General features: G+C 47.9%; 1 protein-coding gene across 1 annotated transcript; it reads right to left on the bottom strand.

Moving 5' to 3' along the window:
- Positions 1–114: 114 nt before the first annotated feature.
- Positions 115–18,862, bottom strand: LOC108097147 (muscle segmentation homeobox). The gene is given in 5 exon segments (XM_017199266.2): positions 115–1,830; positions 1,833–2,445; positions 6,453–6,997; positions 7,000–7,230; positions 18,078–18,862. Coding segments are annotated over 5 exon segments (2,517 nt in total). The 5' UTR covers positions 18,619–18,862; the 3' UTR covers positions 115–1,243.
- Positions 18,863–20,622: the final 1,760 nt, after the last annotated feature.

The raw sequence follows: 20,622 nt of genomic DNA, 5'->3' as shown, positions 1-20,622 counted from the left end.
GCTCTGGCTTTTGTGTTCCGCCCTCAATGTTTCAGATTTCCTTGTAAGACTAAGCCACTGCTTAGTTGACTGGAAGTGTAGAATGTATTTTACGTTTTGGACGAACCAACTGCTTTACAGAGAGTAATGTACATGAGCATTTTACCCTGCTTTCCGAAACTACATGAGGTTGCTACATAAACATGTTCATGTTAAGCTAACATGGAAGTCTGTGGCATTACATCGTGTAACGGAGAATCATTCGCATTACGTTGCGACATGTAAACAGTAACAGAGCAAGCCTCGTTACATCCAGTGTATATAGTTCTACTTTACACAGTAACAGAGCAAGCCTCGTTACATCCAGGGTAGATAGTTCTACTTTACGAAACGAAGCTTAAGATTCCGATTGAAAAGATCCAAGAACACACAAGACCCCGTCTGTATTTGTATATCATCCGTTTTATTTCATCTAACTTTCATATATAAGTATGTGTATTGTATGTGGATTGTTTGTTAATTCAATTACACAATTGCAGTTACTCATGTATCTTTGTTTCGTTTCCAAAACTCGAATTACGCAGACAAAAAGTGGAGAAAATGATGGGCAGAGGCAGTGGACAGGGGTTGCATCGCAGGTCGTGGCAAATACTCGTATATTCGATCGATTGAATTTGGTATGTACATTTTTACAGGGAGTACAGTACAGTTAGAAAAAAAAAATGACTAAATTTAAGGGGCAAAAAAAATGTCTTAAACCATAAAAAGCCTTGTTCAGAATGGACAACTAAATTAAATCACATTTAGCATATTTTTAAAATTTCGCAAATCGTTGTTGCAGCTTTCCTTAGGCTCTAGTGTTCGTTTGTGTTTGTTTGTCTTTATATTCGCAATAATTTAATATGTACACTAAAAAATGAGAGAGTATTCGTTAGTATGTACGATTATACATAGATTAATTACGTGTGCTCCTTAGGTGTATGAAAAAAAATGTTTGCTGGCTTTAAGTTTAGGGTTTCTTTTGTTTTTGTTTTTGTTTTGTTTTCGATTTGTTTTCGTTTAATCTTTAAATGTAATGCCTTTAGCTTATGAGATTTGTTGCTGTGGAGACCAGTGCGTTATCTCATTTATTGCTGGAAAATGTTCATTGCATTAGCCGGATGTGCTCCCAATCCCAATCCCAATCCCAATCCGAATCCGAATCCGAATCGGAATCTAAATCCATTCATCGTTGTCCTTAGAACAACACGTCGATGTACATGTTTCATCTGGGTCCGTGGTGCGACTGCTCCTGCTTGACTTTCAGCAGCAGCTGCTCCTGCAGACGCACCTCCTCGTCGTGGTCGTCGCAGATGTCGATCTCGGGGTCCGCGTCGGCATCCCCCTCCCCCTCCTCCTCCCTCTCGCCCTCCCGCTCCTGCTCCTGGTCGTTGTCGTCGTCGTGGTCCCGCGGCTCCACCTCCACCTCCTCCTCCTCCACCTCGCAGTCCTTGTCCAGCTCCATGTCCATGTCCTCGCCCTCGTCCTGCTCCTCCTCCGCCTCGGACTCGGCGATGGTCACGGCCGAGGAGGCGGACACCGACGCGGATGCGGATGCGGAGGCGGATGCCACCGCCACTGCGGCCGCGGCTGCTGCGTTCCGCGCGTTCGCTGCTGCGGCCACGGCTGCTGCGGCCGCTGCGGCAGCCACTGCTGCCTCGGCGTAGCCCGCCGCGTTGTGGTGGTGCATGTGGTGCACCTGGTGGTGATGGTGGTGCTGCTGCTGCTGCTGGTGCTGCTGCTGCTGCTGCTGCAGCTGCTGCAGGTGGTGCAGGTGCTGCTGCTGGTTGTACGGGTGGTGAGCGGGGGCCCACCCACCGCTCCTGCCGCGGATCCCGCTCCGGCCACTCCTGCTGCTCCCTGCTGCTGCTGCTGCTGCTGCTGCAGGGCGGCTGCCTCGGAGCCGCCGTGCAGGTGGTGCTGCTGGTGGTGCAGCAGCATGTGGGCGTGCGCCTGCGCCTGGGCGTGCACGTGGGCGTGGGCATGGGCGTGGGCGTGGGCGTGGTGGTGGCCCCCCTTCTGGTGGCCGTGGTGGTGGTGGTGGTGGTGGTGGTGGCCCTTCCCGCCCGCGGAACCTGCCGCCGGCGGCGGGGCGTCGAAGAGGAGCCGCGAGATCGAGAAGCTGGAGATCGGCGAGTTGTGGGTGCTGCCGGCGGAGTAGCTGGTGTTGGTGTCGTCCGAGGTAGGCGTCTCGCGGTCGCTCTCGTCGCTCTTGAGCAGCTCGGCGGCCTCGAGGGACTTCTTGTGCATGCCCAGCAGCCAGGGGGCCACCGACTCGTCCTCCTTGGCCGACTTGATGATGGTCTCCGGCAGCGGCAGCGAGTGGCGCACCATCGCCCCGTAGAGCCCGTACTCGGCCATCTTGGTGCTGTGGCCCCAGCACTTCTCCGTCTTGCGCCACTTGGCCCGGCGGTTCTGGTACCAGACCTGCGGATCGGAAAGGGAAGGGAGCTGGTTACTTGGCTGCCCACTCGTGTGTTGCGATATCACCACTGCTACTGCTACCCAGTGTGCCACTACAGTGCGGATTACAAGGTGTGTGAACCAGTTGGGAATTGGTAACTAAAGGGTTCGACCGAAAATTAATCTCGAAAGTTGGGAAAGTGACTTCGAGTGCGGAAAATGTTTGCAGAGGCAGCGGGAAATCCGAATCAGAAAGTGCCCCCGAAATCAGGGACAATAGCGGGCGAAAAACTAATTAATTTATCGGGGGGCGGGGCACTTGTCACGCATCCCCTATTAGCGAACACGATGATGGCATTAACATTACCGTTAAGCACTGCCTGGTGAATCCTGCCAGCCGACAACATTAAACGGTCAATTTTCAATTTAACAATTCGCAGAAGAGCAGAAAAGCAGACAAGCAGACAAGTTGCGGCCGTTCTCGACTTTTCCCCGGGGACAACTTAATCTTCTGTTGTGAAAAGTTCAAGTTTTCCCAGGGTTGCTGGCGCAGCAGCTACATGTGCCGCAATTCTCCAAGGACCGAATCGCTTTAAATTCCCCGCCACGCGGCCTCGTCCTGTTTTCGTTGCGTTCCCCGCTTGTTTTCACATTTTATTCGCGCTCGTATTCGGATTTGTACTGCTATTCCTATTCCTATTGCTATTGCTATTACCATTTTCATTTTTTATTTCATTTGAGTCGGTGTGATGTCAACATTTGCATTTACAGTTGTTTGCCTCGCTTATTGTTGCACTTGAGCGGCAGCACGAAAAAAGCAAAGCGAAAACATGGCAAATTAAATCTGCTTGAGTTGACAACACTTAACACCCCCGAATCCCTCGCTCTATCTGTATATGTATGTTTATATGTATGTATTTGTGTACATGCAGATAATGGCCAGTGGTCGGGGTGCGACTCTCCTGGGCGGACGAGCTCAATCGGCGTTGCTAATGCCGTGATAAATGACTTCTCGAGGTGCGCCCAAAAAACACTTGATCTGCTCGCAAGTTGGTTGCAACCGATTGTTGGCAAATGGCTTAAAATGTAGTACATGTGCACATAGTTCTATTTTGAAACATGCCTTTGTCCCCTTTCGCGGGAGACTGTTGCGAGTGGTTAGCGAGGGAGAAGTGAGAGAATAATTCGCTAAATGCCTTTGTTGCACAGCCATAACCTCTTTTGTTTAAATGTTAATTACATAATTATGCATAATCATTTTTAATTCCATTTTTTCCCTTTTCTGCGTTGTGTTGTGTGTGTGTGTGTGCGCTGATATTAACAGCTCATTAAGAGCGAGAGAGGGAGAGGGGGAGAAGAGAAGCGCAGAAGTGTGTAATTTATGCAAGGAGCAACAAAATTATGCAAAATTAACGGTAGATGGCCGATGGTAGATGGTAGATGGAGCATTCATGCAAGTGCAGTTTGTAATTCGCAACTCGCAATTTGCAGCTGCTCGCCGTAACGTTTAATTCCAGTATCAAATATGCATTCAAACACGTAATATAAACAACTTCGGTTTTATGTGAGCAATTCATTTGCATAGCTGCAAGAATTTAAGTTTGCCCGAAGGATATTTGTCACATACGTTCGAAGGCTTTCAAATTAAATATACGAAATATCCTGTAAAAATCCCTTTAAAATACTCCTCGTAAACCGGATAAGCTTGACAATCTTAAAACTTCAGCTGAAGAACGCTTGAGATTTTGTAAAATATGAAACTCTTGCTCCCAATTTTTCCCTTGAAGTGCAAGTGCAGTTTCTTTTGTCTTTCAAAAATTGAGAACACAAAGTGGCAATTTCGTTGCAATATTTTCTGGCAAGTTGGAACAATTTGAACATGCGGTGGAGTGCAATTTATTTTCTTTTTTGCATTTAATGGACTTTGCATTGTTTCAAGTCGCGATTGTTGAATTTTGTGTTCCTTCCAATGGGCTGGTCTTTGTTTTAGCCTTTTCTTTTACCTTTTCGCGTGTGTGTGAGTGTGTAAATTAGCAAAAACCCAAAGAAAGTGGAGTAAACATCAAAGGCTAAAAGCAGAAGAAACTGTAAAATTGGCAGACAATGCAGCTCCTAGTTTCGTCCTTGTCGCACCTTTAACAGGCGACGAAAATTTCGTATTGGATTATTTAAAATTATAGGTCAACGGTGAGTTGTTTACTTAGCTCTTAAAGTTCTCGAAAAGATAGTTGAGATTGTTTCGCATTAAGAAGGTTTTGTAAATCAAGAACCCAACTTTTTCGAAAGCATGTCTATACCAAAAGTAATCGTGATGCCTTTGTCGCCTGGTTCTTGACTTTTGGCTGTAGCAACATTTTTGGCAACTTCCAAAAGCCGAGAAGCGCTTCCAAAAAAAGCCAATAAGAGTGAGTGGGAAAGTGAGCACTTCCAGAGAGAGAGAAAGAGAGAGGCGCTGAAAATCACGTTTGGCCATGTTTCTTTTTCTTCGCTCCAAAGGGGTTTAAATATTGAAAAAGGGGGAGAAGTGCAGAAAAAAGCACACATACAACATGAAATGCGAAATGCACGCAAAATGGAATGCAATTAAAAGCGGCAGGCAAAAAACACACAAGAAAAAGGGGGAAAGAGCGGACTTTTAATGGTGGCTTCGATATTTGCCGTAGTTTTTTACGAATTTGCATGGCCGTCGCCTTTTTACCTCCTCTTTCGCCCTTCTCATCATACTCCCATTCTTATAGTGCTGCTAATGATTGCCTCTCCTCCTCGCCTCCCTTTCTCCTTACCCTTTTCCCATTTTTTCCAGCTGTGCGCCATATTTGCACTTAATTGAAGTGTATTTGCGTGTGTGTGTGAGTGTTTTTGCTTTATATTTACTGCAGTCGCCTTCTTCTTTTTGTTGTTGTTGCCTTCAGCCAATTGTGCTTGTTAATTTGATTTTCGCACACAAACGCAAAAAGCAGGATGCACTTACACTTTCACACACACACACATTGGCGCCATCTTGCGGCTTTTCAAGTGGTTAATGAAGTCACGGGAATTACGGAAAGTGGGGAGACCCACAAAATGGTCGATTTTTGAGGGAAAGTCCAAAATAAGAAAGGTTTGAAATTACAAAAGGATATTCAAGTAGTATTAAATACGCACTCTATTCAATTGAGAAGGATAAACAAGAAGAGAACAAATTCCCGTCAGGTTTTTTAATCAACTTTTGGGGCCTTGCATAACTTCATTACATAATCCAAGGCTTGGCTTCTCTTTTCCCACTACCAGATTTTAATTCCCAAGCCCTTTTAATTAAATGACATTGAATTTGGCCTTATTTACCCCTTATGTTTGGCTTTCAATTGCAATGGCTTCAGTTTCTATTGTCGAAACGGGCGGTTTGGAAAAAGTAATTTGCAATTTCGAAGCTCGCACCTCGCGAGCTCTTGTATCGAATTTTTGTGGAACTTTGGAGTGTCGGCGAGTGCCGCCCGCCACGTTTTCTTACTTCATTCCGTTTCCGTTTTTGTTTCGCTACTTGGACGTTGCAATTGCAATTCTGTGCACTCGTAATTACGTAATCAGCGAGGCCTCATTACGTGTGGCAACACTTGCCAAGTGCCATTCGCACTCCCCCCATTCGAAAGTCCTTTTCGGGGGGCTGCGAACCTCCCCTTTCGAATCGAAGACGCCTTTGATTGCAATCCCTGCGACCCTCATAAAAAAGAGCCATAAAAATGGCCATAAAACGACAGAAGAAAGCCAGCGCATCCTTGTTCCGAATCTGCAGTGCAACGTGATGTCCTGATGGCTCCATTCCCCCACTCAAGATAATCCCAAATAGGGAATTCTTGATTAACTCTGGGTTGAAGTCTTGGAAATCAATGCCTTGCTTAGATTGCAAAAACCTCAAATAAACACTGCTGATAGGAACCCCATTGCTTAACCTATAACTTTAATCCGGTCTGAAGGTAGCCTGCATCCAAATGTTTGTAATCGCACACTAGTTGTCTGAATCCTCCACTTGAGGAGATCTTCCTCTTGCTCACCTGAATGCGATCCTCGGCTAATCCGGTTTTCATGGACAGCAGCTCCCGCGCACTCACGTCGGGGTAGTGGGCCTCCTTGAAGGCCTTCTCCAGCTCCTCCAGCTGGCTGCTGGTGAAGATCGTCCTGCCGTGCCGCCTCTTGTTCTTCTTCTTGCCGCCGGGACCCGTGCCGCCAGGACCCACCAGGACATCCGCCCCGTGGGCGGCCAGCAGGCTGTTGGGGTTGCCGCCCGCCCCGCCAGCGGCGCCCAGGAACGCCTCGGCGTGGTGCGCGTGGGCGGCGTGGGCGTGGACGTGGGCGTGGGCATGGGCGTGCGCCTGAACGTGGGCGTGGTGGGCGTGATGGGCGGCGGCGGCCGCCGCTGCGTGATGGTGGGCGGCGGCCGCAGCAGCCGCTGCATGTTGGTGGGCGGCCAGGGCGGCCGAGTGATGCGGTCCAGCGGGCGAGGAGCGGCTGCCAGGGTTGCCGCCGTTCCCGGCGGAGTTTCCTACGGACGTGGAGGAGCTGCTCCCGGAAGTGGCGGCGGTTCCCATGGATCCTCCCCGGCGGAGCCCCCGTTGCTGGCCGTCGGCGAGCCCAAGTGTCCGATTCCATTGGAGACCTGGTTGGCGCCCCCCGATCCAGATCCTGATCCCGATCCAGATCCAGATCCCGACCCGGATCCCGATCCGCCGGAGCCGTTGCCCGACGAACTGCTGTTCTTGCTGGGCGACTGCTCGTCGCCACTGGCGTTGGCCAAACTGCTGGCGTACTCCTGGCCACGAGCGGCGGCTTGTTCTGCGGAGAAAGGAGAAAGTGCAGATCGGGATTAGATAAGTTCGCTTCGGGAATTGGGAATATAAGTATGTAGGTGTTGGCGAGATAAGTAACTAAGATTATGACTGATTATGATTGCATTCAGAGCTCATCAAAGCGAACCCATTGTAATCACAACCTCCTACCCTTCCGACTGGATTCCTGGCGCTTGCTGAACACATGTCGTAGGATGTGGCCCCCGATAGCAAGAGAAAACCCAATCCCAATCCCAATCCCAATCCGAAGCCCAGTCCCTGTGGCAAATGGCATTTCCTCTAAACGGCAGACAATGGCGAGCAGACATCCGAGAAGTTGATTTTTCGCACACGATAAAGCGGCAGCTGGAAAATCGCTCCGCTCCATTCAACCCGGCGACGTGTCGCGCAGATTTTGACAAGTTGCCTGGATTTTATTCAAATGTCAGCGAAGGGTTAAAGTGTTTGTGCCTGCACCTTCCCAGAAAATCGAGAAAATAGCAGCACACACCCTCGGATGGCAAATGTTTTCTTTGCGTGCTCCTTGGCTCCTTGTAGAGGAAGGCCCAGGAAGATGAAAAGGGCGAAAGGACGAAGAAACGAAGGAACGAAAGGACGAATGGACGAGCTCGGCGGTTTCGTGTGCTGGCTTTGTTTTGACAATTAGGGTGTTAGGGTGTTAAGTGGTTTAGCCCTTTTTTCGGTCTCAAATTAAACGGGAATCGGCTTAGGCGTGTTGCACAGGGCGTTCTATTGTGATTGGGACTGCGATTGCCAGGAAGAGCCAATGCACAGGATAATAATAATGATAATGATAACAATGACAATGACGACAATGATGAGGTTGCCGAGCACGAAAGGCCTCCCTCTTCCGGCCACTTAATTTGACCAATCCATATGGTTTGTGGTTCATTGTGTCGGGATCGATAGACTAATAAAGATTTCCCGGGAGTCTCTCTCCGTTAGGAGAAGTTATTAGTTTGCCAACTTATTGAGGGCCGGTAATTGACTAACAGTTGCTGGAGAGCTGAACTCATTAGGCCAAAACTGCTCAACTTTCCAACGAATTAGGCACAGGGTAGCGAACTAATTTGGACCTGACTCTGCCCCACCCAACGGATCCTATTCAGATAGCTATAAGTATATGCACGGGTCTCTGGGCGGCGCTCTTATTGCCTGGCTACTTTGGCGGCACAATTAGACACACATCAATTAACAATTAGCTGGTCAGCGAACGGCGGCTGCTGACCAACCCTCCCATATATATATATATATAATATATATATATAAAACCCAACAGATCGAAGCCAACGTAAAACGCTCTAAAAGCACCCGCTCGCTTATAAATAGCCTTAATAATTGTACATATATAGATATATATAGTATAGCGGAGGGGGCGATGAGTGGTCAGCCACTTTGGCCTGCTATCGATGTCGACTGCACTGCGAGAAACGAGAAGTGGCAAAAGTGTTATTAAAGGCTGGTTTATTTCGAGTGATTTGTGTGATTTGTGAAAGCCAAGTTCAAGTCATCATCCTCATGTTCCGCAATCGAACGTGTTTTGTTGTGTGGCTCTGTGCTTTTCGCTCAGTGTAAGGCTGGGTCTGGTCCAGCTCTCTTGCTTTCCGTTGAGTTCAGTTCTGTTCGGTTCGCCAACTAATTTAATTTGCTGCTCGGGTAAGTCAATCGGGGCATGAGTTGCTTGATTTTCTGTTTTCTGTCATGCGATATTTTGCGCCGTCCCTTCCACTTTTCCACTTTTCCACTGCCAGTTTTCCGCTTGCCATTTTCCTTATCCATTTTCATTCCCATTTGCCGGGTTTTGCCGGCTCGTTTTCCGCCTAAATTAATTTGATATGTACTTGTGTTTTTCCCTGGTTTTGTGGCTGCAGGACTCTGTGAGGAGTGGGAAATGCGGAGTGGGAAATGTGAAATGTATACCGAGTCGGCCGAGTCCGAGTCCGAGTCCGAGTCCTTTGTGTCCGGCCCCTTGGACGTGGCTCCTTCGCAGGTCCTTTGTGCCTCGATTAATTGTTCAATTAAGCAATATTTTGATCGAATGGCTTTTGTTTTGTGCGGCATTCCGTGAATTTCATTAACTGCCCAGCGAAGCGTTCACGATAATATGCCAATTTATTGGGGTATTATTTGAGTGCGAGGCTTAATCAGGCGTTTCTGATTGGGTAGCCACTGCACCTGCAAATAGCCATTCAAAGGCATTTTCCTTTAGTTTCCAATGCAGTAGTTAGAGCTTTCAATGCCCTCAGTTTCAACTGGAAAATACGAGCTCGCTCTGCCATTTTCCAGTGGGTCGTAGCTATCCCATCGAGCGAGTGCGATTTATGGACTCCCTGGGCACTCTTCCTGATAAATGGCAGCCGTCCAAGTAGCAGATCCTCCCAAGGACCCCCCGCCATCGTCCATAGACGAAATGTAAAATTACCAATAAAGTCAAATTGAAATTGCCAGACATATTAATAAAAGCCCACCTACCACCGTTTGGCATTGGCATCGCAAATGGAGTGGAGTGGAGTGGAGTGGAGTAGAGTGGAGTAGATCTACGCCTGTCTTGGGCCTCTCCTAACGCGATTACACGGCGAGAAATCGGGGATGCCTTCTCGGCTTTGTTTGAGTTAAGGATGTGAAATAGTACCAGACAGTTGTTTGCTTTCGCAGAGTTTACTATTTTTTGGGAATGTTACACAACTCTTGGATCTTCTTCTCCTTTTCATTTAACAACCTTTTCTCTCAGTGCACCGTTGCGTAGTAGCTGTGCGATTTAGTGGATAGGCCACACGGGTGCCACTAGGCGATGTAAGAACCAGATGAAGCCGAGGCAAACCGACGCCCCTTGCAAGCGATTTATATTTTCCCTCCTCTCTCGCTTTTTCTCGCTTTTAATTTTATTTTCGCTGCGGAGAGAAAAAAGAGGAAAATTTCTGTTGACAGGAAATACACTCGAAATTGGCAATTTTGCATTTACGTTAATAATACTCGAGCGTATTTACTACCTACACATTTACAAGGAGGAGGTTGTCTAGGCGAAAAGCGGGAAGGTTTCCTTTTCCTTTTCCTTTTCGTTTGTCGTTTCTTTTTCTTCGCTGCTCCCAAAAAGCGAAATGTATTTATTTGCGCCGAGGCAACATTGCCCCATTGGGCGCTTTTCGAGGGGGTGGTGCTTCTGGGGGGTGGCTTTCCCCGTCTGGACGGAAAAGACGAGGGCTAAGTATAGCTGAGCCAATATGACGCGCAATTATTTGTAATGGAGACGTAAATAAGTTGAAGAAGCAAAGTGGCAAAAGAAAAATGGCAAGGCAAGTGGGTGCTGTGGTGGTGGGGTGCTGTGGTGCTGTTTTGGTGGGGTGGTGGGGCGGTGGGGTGGATGGTCGACTGCCTTTCAGCCAACTTGTCAGTTGTTACACAACGAGAGACTTGCTTTTTGTTTTGGGGTTGCTTTTTCGGCTTGTCTCCCAGTTCTCTGGGTGGTTGTTTGTCGCCGCGGGGGAAACACAATTTTCGGGGCTTTTCCGGGGGTTTTCGCAGGCGTTCAGTGGGTGGGGGGAGGGGGGTGTGGGTGTGTTACAGAGGATTTGCCCAGGAGTTCAGAGTGTGGGTGGCCGGACGTCCCGCAGTTAGCTCGTTAACTCGATTTGCGCTTGCAATTCGCTTTGTTGCCACTGCTATTGCCCTGGCTGTTGTAATAAATACGAAAAGGCGTTGTTTTTCCAAGATGGCGGACCTTTGTGTGTGTGCGTGCGTTCGCCGCTGCTGTGCGTTTGCGTGTGTGCGAGAGGGACGGACTGACTGACACACAGGCCTTTGGAAAGATAGTTTTCGCTTTAAGTATTAATTAAAGAATGCAAACAGTTTACTTATGCAAAGTGAAAAAAAGGCAATTTTTATGTTACTTTACTTAATAAGGGGAATTTAAAAAATAATCATGAACAGTACACAGTTAAGTGGCATTAAAAATATAAAAAAATATATAAAAGAAATATAAAATAAAGGGAATCGAAGGCATTACGAAATATTGAAAACAGATCACCCTTTTCCCATGTAGATCGTCGTAATAAATTATGTGTAAGTCAATACCAAAGTTGGAATCTCCTCTTTTAGTGTTTATTTTCGCAGTACTTAAATGTAAAACTCTGAGCAGAACAGAACAGAAGAAAAGCAACAATCAGACAATGACAACTGAAGAAGGAAAAGTGCGGAAAATGGGGTGTTGTGGGGCCCCGGGCTTCTCCCGGTTTTGGTTTTGTGTTACGCTTATTTTCCAATTTCGCTGGCGTTTTTTTATTCGCAGATTTGCAGCCATTGATTATCCGAGCTGTGCTTAAATTTGCTTACTCGCCTTGAAAGCCCCGCACCCGCACCCGCACCCGAATTTCCCGCCCATTTCCCGCCCGTTGCCCCACCCGTTTCCCCCACCCGAAGCAACCCAACCACTTGACGCATTGTTGTTGTGTATTGTATTTCGATTTTCAAGCTGATTTTCTGCCTTTTTTCCCTTGTTGTTTAGCCGTGTTTTTCCTCGCTTTTCGTTTTTCTCCTACTGCTTTGTTTGTGTGCTCGAAAGCTTTCCGTTTCTGGTTTTCCATCCATTCGGCAGCGGAGCAGTGGAGCTTGAATGAAATAATTGGGTAGTTAGTGCGATTTTCCTTTCCTTTGGCAGCCCCTTGAAAACGCTTCTTCTGCCGTCTCGCTTTGCATTCTCCCGCTTTTAATTTATTTATACGGCCGACACTTGAGTGGGGCAGGTGCTTTCCCCGGCTTTTCTCCGCCGTTTTCCTCCTCCGCCGCCGCTGCGCACAACACTTTTCCCCTACCCCTCGTACCCCTCCCCCTTCCCCCATTTCGCTTTATAATTAGACATTATTTCGCGTTCAGCTGCGTTCTGTAGTTGGCAAAGTGGGCGTGGCGGGAATAGGTGGCTATTAGCTAATGAAATTCAGGCAGCAGCGGCATATATCCGATTACCGGCGATGTGGGGCAATAAGTGGGGAAATTGCGTTACTGGACCTTTATGAGATGTCGGGGCCAGTGCTTCGGGTCCATGGTATCCATCGGATACATCGTTTCGTGCCTCGGATATCGGATAAAAGCGGTCGATTGTTGGGTCAGCATCCAGTTGGTCATTCCCGGTAGGGGCAATCAATAGTAACGTCTTCCGATCAACCCTTGCCCCCCGCTTTCCGCTTTCCACTCTCCACTTTCCACTGCTGCTGGAGGAAAAGCAGCAGGCTGCGAATCAGAAACCAAGCCAAATTGTATGTTTCACTCTTGCAAAATTCATTTGGCCATAAAACGGGCAGCTGCCGGGGGGACCTTTCCCCCCCAATTCGGGACACCATTGGACTCGAATGGCCGAGGGGGAAGCCGGAAGGCTGTTCCATTTAAATGGGCAACTAACTCGTAACCGGCAAACCAAATGGCAAACGCCAAACGGCAAACGACCGACAACCCTTTTGTGGTCTGTCCATTTCGGCTGGCAACGTTTTACAACACTGTAAGTGCTGTGCGGAAATAGCGGTAAATATAAAAGCACACACACTGCCAGGCGGCAGGGTGTTAAAATGCCTGTTTGTGTGTGCTCAAATATTTATTAACCCATCAACACATGCTGAAGTTTTTCCGGCCGTTTCGTTACAAACACATATAACAGCCGAAAACTTCGCCACCCCTCCTTCCTTCCTCCTCCTGCCCCCCTTTGCATATTGTGTCTGTTTGTGTGTGTGTGTGTGCGTATGAGTGTGTTGGTCTGTTGGTCTGTCTGTTTGTGTGTTTTCGGTGGTAACAAATTCGTGTAGCGTTGCAAATTGCTGTCAACAGGGAAATTAATAAAAAGTCAAACGCCTTTTAAAGGCGAAGCAACCCCCCGCCCCCCTTCCATTTCCCCTTTCCCATTTCCCCTACCCGCTTTCCACGTAAAATGGGTGCTTGTGTGTTAAGTTCGGCGAATAAAGTAAGACCCTTGGCAGCTATGCCGAAAGTTAGGCGATGGCTGCGTGGCCATAAAACGGATTAACACGTTTAATATTCAATTTGCGCACACGCAGCGCTCTAAAAATGCCGCAATGGCACTCGAGGCTAGGAAATTTCCCTCTGCTCCCTCTGCCCCCTCTGCTCCTGGGCATTTCATTCTATTAACGGTAGTTTAAGTGCCAGCATTCGTCGGGGTAATTGCGAATTATGACGGCCAGTGAAATGGAACTTCTGGCCATTAGCTTCACCCGAGGATCGCTGTGATCACCAGAAACTAGTTGGAAGAGACTTTTTGAACAAGTATTTACTTGAATAGCTCACAAAACACTCTTCGCTCTTCGCAGGGCTCGACATTCTGGCGAATCGGGTTTCCCACCAGCTTTTCCCATCGCCCCACTCCCCTCCCCCCGATTTCTGACTTTCGCAAGTGCGTCTGCTGCACTCGCTGGCCAAAAATTGTCCATCATGTTCGCCTGCCTGTTCGAGTCCGTCCATCCAACGAGCCTTTTCCCGAATGCCACTTGGCCCCAAACGCTGGATGCTGAATGCTCAACGCTCAATGCTGAATGCTGAATACTGAATGCTGAATACTGAATGCAGTTTGCCCTCTGGGGGCTTAACTGCAAAATCATGCAGAAAATGCTCGAGCTCGGGGGACTGCCAGCGGAATAGCGATGGAGATGGGATGAGGAGATGGGATTGGATGGGATTGGATTGGATTGGGCTTAGGCCCTCGAACAAAGCCACTTAACTGATGCGCTGACTAGCCTTGTAGGTTTATATAGTTTGTGGCTGGTAGTTGGTAGTCGGCGGACTGGAGTCCAATCTTCGGCTCCATCTGGGACCCTGAGAGCCAAAAGGCTGGAAAATCTCCATCTCTGTATATGTATCTGTATCTGCATCTGTATCTGTATCTGCATCTGTATCTGCATCTGTATCTGTATCTGTGTATCTGTGTATCTGTGCAAGTTGTTTACTCGCCGCTCTCGAGTGCTTCCTAGGAAAATGACGACGACTGCGAGTGTGAGTGCGAGTGCGAGTGCAACTGCAGGTTGAAGTGGATGGTGGATAGTGGATGGTCCAGGTTGCATTTGGCTGATCATGCAGCTGGTTTAAGTTCGGGCGGAGGGGCAGGGGCAGGGGCGAGCGAACTCCTTTCAATGCCTGCCACTTGTTGTCATCAATTTCTGGCTCTCTGTTTATCTGTTTATCCAGCGGGGCCACTTGCAGTTCGGTTGCACTTCGCTGGAAAAAACGTTGGGAAAACCGAAAACGCAGAGCGGGAAAACCACGCGTATCATCCGTCTGTCCATATTTGTTTTCGTTTCGTTTCGTTTGGTTTAGTTTGGAATCGTTTCGTTTCGTTGTAACCCAAACTTGTAGTTTTCTAATTAAAAAATTATTATGAAAATAATAGGTGCTCTTTTCGTTACCGTACTCAGTTCTCGGTTCTCCTTCTCCTGGTTTTCGACAGACTCATTGTCACATAATTAACACTTGATACAGCAATTTGTGTTCGCTTTTCGGGGTACTTTCCCAGCAGTTTCCTCGCCCGATTGGGAAAATGTGCTAAAACTATCGAATTTCCTTTATTGCGGGGCAGGAAATGTGCAAAGGCAAGGACTTGTATCGGAAGTGCGTACTTGCGGAGCACAATAATATCGCAGAAACATCTCAGACACCTCCTGGCCCTCGTTCATTATGTTCCCGAGGAGCAGATTCCTATCGCTGCTGCTATTTTTTGAGGATTTCCCCTTTGTCCTGTCTCTTTGTTGGCAATTATTTTGGCTTTCGAAATTGGTGCTATTGATTTACAGTGGCAAGGACACGCGTGAGAGGGACCATTTGGGAGACTGCTCCCTGTTCTAAAGTTCTTACTCATTTCGATGCAATCCATGAGATCTCAGAGCTGTTTGCAACCATCAACAAGCTTTGTTAAGAGTTTTGAAACTGGGTGATTTGGGCGAATCTGTTAATCATTTAATCAGTGAAAATTGCTGAGAATCGCACTCGCAAAGTCGCTCATCCGCTGTTTGGTTTCCCCTTCAAAGGAAAACCCAATTAGGGAAACCAATTTGGCTTCAATTATTTGCCATTAAGACAAATCCACTTTCCAGAGCGCAGGGAAAAATTGCCCATGACTAAGACGGCAACAACAACAACAACAAAGAAGACAACACAATGGCCAACAAAAAGTGGCGCTGACAACCAAATGGCTCACAAGGCGGCGACTCAGCCAAATGTGCGAAGAAAAATAAAGACACAGGAAAGTACAGGGCAATACAAGTACAGGGGAATCTCAAGCGAGGTAAACACGAGGAAAGGTGAAAGAAAAATAGTTTGTCCGCATTACACGGAGACAGCGATACGGACAAAAGGACACAACATACGCCAAGGATCTCTCGGGTAAATATTTATTAGAGCCAGCAGCCAGGAGCCAGGAGCCAGGAGACAGGAGCCAAGGCGAGCGGAGAGCTCCTCAATGGCCACTCAAATTAGGGCTAACAACGTGCAAGTAGCAATTTCGCCCGAGAAAGGAAAGGATGAAAGGATATAAGGATGAAAGAATGAAAGGATGCTGCACACCGCAGCCACCTCAGCCAACTCAGCCACCTCAGCCTTCATTTTCCGATGTTCCAGCTGCGGTTAAGCACTCGAGTCGATTTATTTTGTACACAATTTACCTCGGGAAACTAACGCCCCGTGTCCTGCTATCCTGCGATCCTGCAAGCCAGGATCCAGTATCCAGTGGCCGCCGTTTGTTGCCTTTTTTACGGCTCAAGAAGGAGCCTCGGGGTCTCAACTTCTGCTGTTGTGCAAACAAAGTGCGAGCGGACCTTTGGCAAATAGACCACGATGGGCATGACCGACAAGAACGAAGAAAGTTGAAAGGATGTGCCAGGATGCAGGCGGAGAAATTGAGCACTTCGAGAGTTCCGAAGTCCCGAACAGCAAATTGGTGGGGGTAATCGCGTGGAAGTGAAGAAGTAGCCATTAAGTGCTCGGCTAACGATATTATTTGCAGGTGCCCCCGTTTTCTCGCAGTGCAGAGGTGCAGCCAGAACCCAGCCAGATAACAGATAAACAGCACTCTGAAGTGGCTGGCAACAGCTCCCGGAAAGGTCAACAATGACGGAGTGACAATGACGGAATGACTGGATGACAAACGGAGAAACCGAAACCGAACCCAACCGAACCGAAACGGAGAGCCACACAAACGGAATGACAAATAAACAGATGTAATGTGTGAAAATTTAACAAATTAAGTGCGTGTAACTCTCGGATACAATTGTATCTGCGATGTGCGGTGTGTGTGCGTGTGTGTGTGTGTGTGTGTGTGTGTGGAGAGTGTGAGGAAAGGGGCGTGCAACTCTGGCCTAAACTGTGCGGAGGCGTGGCCATTCGCCACATAAGAAGGTGGCATGTGTGGATGTGGTGCCGCAAAACAAGCACCACTCTATGTATTTAACATGGAAAAGAAAATAAAGTTGTGCATAGAAAAACAGAAGTTTCCTGAAACACATTTAAATCTACGAGGATTCGTCTGTGGAAAATTGAGGTTGCTTGAACAATAGGTAAACATTAGTGAACAAATTTAAAGCTGAATGTGCCACATATCTTTTTAACGAAACTCCACTGGCTATCGCATTTTAATCGATGCTCGTGCTAACTGGAGTTTGCTAATTTCCCTGAAAATTACGCGCTTAATTAGCGATACACACACACACACAGCAGCAGAGAGACCGAAATCGAGCTTTGAGTGAAGTGTGTGTGAGATTTCACACTTTGCTGACAGGACGCCCGCCCCTCTCTCCTTCCCCGTTTCCCCGTTCAGTGTGTACACTTAGAGAAACTAACTATTCCGATTTCCGATTCTCTGTATAAACAACGCGAGATGCTAAGCATAATAAATATATCATCAGAGAAAATGGCAGAGGATCCTACTGATTTTTATTTTCCAAATGAAAAGAACCCATTCAACACCTTGCTGTATTGTAGGGCAGTTTTTTCGAGTGCATGAGTGTTATTAATAAGCTCGGACCCCCTCGAACCCCTCGGCCCGCATGCCGCCCTTTGTCTTGTGCCTAATCGTGTCGCTTCATTGTTTTAACTCCGATGAGGACGCAACTCAATTGCCAACCCCTTTGAGCTTATTAGTTGCGCCTACGGGTGGGCCAGGGGAGGAGGGGCCAGGACCCAGGACGGAGGACGCAGGACGAGGGACTCGGAGCAGGGAGCACGAAGCACGAAGCACAGCAGACAGATGCGGTTGCCACTTGGCTGCACCCGTACGGCTGGCTGTATGGCAGATGCAACAGAGTGTTGAACGCCGCATAGCTGAAGCATCTGAAGCTCCTGTCCCGCACTCCCCACTCCCCCTAATTAGCCTCCTCTGGCGGGCTTTGTGCCCATTCGGGCCAACTCACTGGCAAAGGTAGAATATGCTTTGTCGCTCCCAACAAAGGGATGCCAACTAAATTCCCCTGGAAGCGTGTAAATCGCTCCCAGCAACGAGCAATGCAAAAACAATACATTTGCGATACACTGGGCGAGATGATTAGCTGTCAGCACAATAGTTCAAGTCTACCGAAAATCATTTCTCCGTTAGGCATTTAATAAAAGTGAGAAGTATAAATATGGTACAATTGAAATACATATTTAAGCTCATTGCTTAAATGTGTTTTGGTAGGGAATCCCTAGTGAGTGAGTTTTACTAGGAAAGGAAAGCTCATAAACCTCATAAAGTGAAAGGGATAACTATCCGGCGATAATCACTGATGTGTAATGTGCAAAGGCACCTGGATGGCCCCTCCTGCTATCGGTTTGGACACTTGTTTTCGGGTTTGGGGGATTCTGGGGACCACTCACCTGCAAACTGGGCGCCGAAGTGCTGCTGGAAGTGCCCCCGGAACTCGTGGGGCGTGCTGAACCCGGGCGGCAGGAAGCCGCGCAGGTAGGCGGCCGCCGCCAAGGTGGTCATGTGGTGGTGGTGGGCCGCCGCCGCGTTGCCCGGATCCGCTGCAGCGGCGTACCCGGCGGCGGCGTAGAAGTTGGCCGGATTGAACACGGGCAGTTGGCAGTGGGCGGCGGCCGCCGCTGCCGCCGCTGCAGCCGCCGAGAGTCTGGACACGTCGGGCGATATGGACCGGGAGTCCCTCAGGCCGTCCAAGGCCTGCTGTTGCTGTTGCTGTTGCTGCTGCTGCTGCTGCTGCTGCTGTTGCTGTTGCTGCTGTCCCGACGACATCGAGCCGTTCGCGGGCGTACTCGTGGCGGGCGGGGGCGTGGCTGCCGGCGAGGGCGGCGCCTCTGTGGGCGTGCCAGAGGCGTTGGTGCTGTTCTGCTGCTGGTAGGCGCCCAGCCCCAAGATCTCCTGGATGGCAAAGGGCGTTCGCATTTTGGTGGCCTGCATTTCGCCGACGGTACTTTTGCACTATGTGGTTTCCGTTCTAAGTTCTAAGTTTGTGTTTGTCGACAGAGTTGCAACTCGCAAGTTTCTATTTATTGCACTTTTTCATGACAGCTGTCAAGCACAACTACACGCACACGTCACAGGAAAAAAGATCACTCACGCACTTAGGGTTTGTAGGTGTGTTTATTTCTGTGTGATTTTTATTGTTTTAATGTGGGGTTTTGAGCGCTGGAGCGTTCGGTGCGGCGTTCGAAAACGAACTGAAATTGAAAAGCGAATTGCACGCCAGCAAAAGCGTCGCGTTGCGCGTCGCTGCCGATGTCGACGCCGCTGCCGACGTCGCTGCCAGCTCCCACACACAGCCGGCAAAGCAAAAACAACTAGCAGCGCCATCTTTGCGGGCAAAAAGGGGATGGCAATAGCAGCTCCATGCCTCCGTCCCACTCACTCACCCGCATTTCCCTTGGAAACTTCCAACGCAGAGGGGTTATTGTCTGCCCTTCTCGCTCCGACTTCTAGCCGGCAGCTATGGCCATCTCATTCTGCGCTGGAAGTCCCTCACGTACACTGTATACACTGTGCGTGTGAACTAGCCAAGTATGGGTGTTAATTACACGGGGTTTCATTTCGCTCCAAATTTTTCGGCTTCTCGTCTTCAGTTTGTTTTGCGACGCCAATGATGGTAAATGTCCTTATGTACATATGTAATTATATTTGCAAGTGGGAGAGTGTGCGTGTGCAATTGGAATTATATTTTTCTACGTTGTTTTTTTTTTTTTAAGTTAATAAATAAATCTAAGCAAAGGCAAGGATTTAATGCTATTCGAAAATATCCACACCGCTTTTAAAGAGTAGATATTGAAAAATGCCCGCCAAAATTAGAACTTAATAAAATAAAGCGGTGTTCTAAACTATATTTAACATGCACAAGTAACACTCTATTTTATATTTTTTCGTTTTTGTTTGTGCCGTAAAAGACATTTAACTTTGTAATTTAAATAGATTTTTGTTTTTGTTCCGGTTTTTGTAAAATATAGATAGATTTTAAAGCTATCATCTATTAAATACAATCTCTAGATTGTTCTTAGCCAATTACTTAGTGTCGGGCTCTAAAAAGAGCAGGATATTAGGTTGGCCAGAAAATCGAATTAAAATTCCTCTAAAATTTTCTTCGCTCTCTCTTCGCCTCTCGGGCTTTCTCCGCTCGTTGGCACTCTCTCGTTTTCTCTCTGAAAATAAAGTTTTCCTGGAAGTTTTCCGTCCCCTGCGCTTTTCCGTTTTCCGCTTTCCACGTTTGTCCCCAAATTGCGAGCATTGTTCAGGCCAAAGTTGGTCATGTTAATTAAGCTGCGCTCGCCCTCTCTCTTTCCCTCCGGACTTGGCGGTCTCCCTCTTATCGATTAGCTGCGGCTGCCATCGCACTCCCTCTCTTTCCCCCTCCCCCTTCCCCACCAACACCACCATCACCCAGTCGGGCTGCACTTGCAAACATTAATTAGTCGCATTGCATAACAATTGCATAATCAATATGCCATTTCAATTAACTGCTTGGTTAGCAATTAGTCAGCCCACAAGAGCCCCCGCTTTCCCACTTTCGTCCTTCGATTTTTGCTCGCTGGGTTTTGGGGCCTGTCTGTCGGACATTTTAAGTAATTAGCACTCAGTAACTAAAACTACACGGTAGAAAACATTGGGTAGAGTCCTTCTATTATAAAGCTGGTTGGACTGAATCGATAAAAGACTTGCATTTTGAATGGACTTCAGTTCATAATGTATTTCTACCATTCTACTTAGGTTTTAGACTTTAACATTTATCTTCGTACGCCTCCCAACCCAATACAAAGCTTAGCTTTCATCTCAACTCCTTCCCAGCGACATTATTAAAACCCATTAAAATGACAATTTTGACAGCGTTCCATATGCGTGATTTACTTTCTGCTTTAATCTTCGCATTTGCAGTCTCAAGTGGCTCTGTAAATTGCAGTTGAAACAAATCTAATTGAG

Source organism: Drosophila ficusphila, unplaced genomic scaffold (genome assembly GCF_018152265.1).
Source record: "Drosophila ficusphila isolate 14025-0441.05 unplaced genomic scaffold, ASM1815226v1 contig_198, whole genome shotgun sequence".
Taxonomy (NCBI): domain Eukaryota; kingdom Metazoa; phylum Arthropoda; class Insecta; order Diptera; family Drosophilidae; genus Drosophila; species Drosophila ficusphila.
Note: the sequence above shows the minus strand (reverse complement) of the source record. Positions and strands in the feature narration are given on the sequence as shown.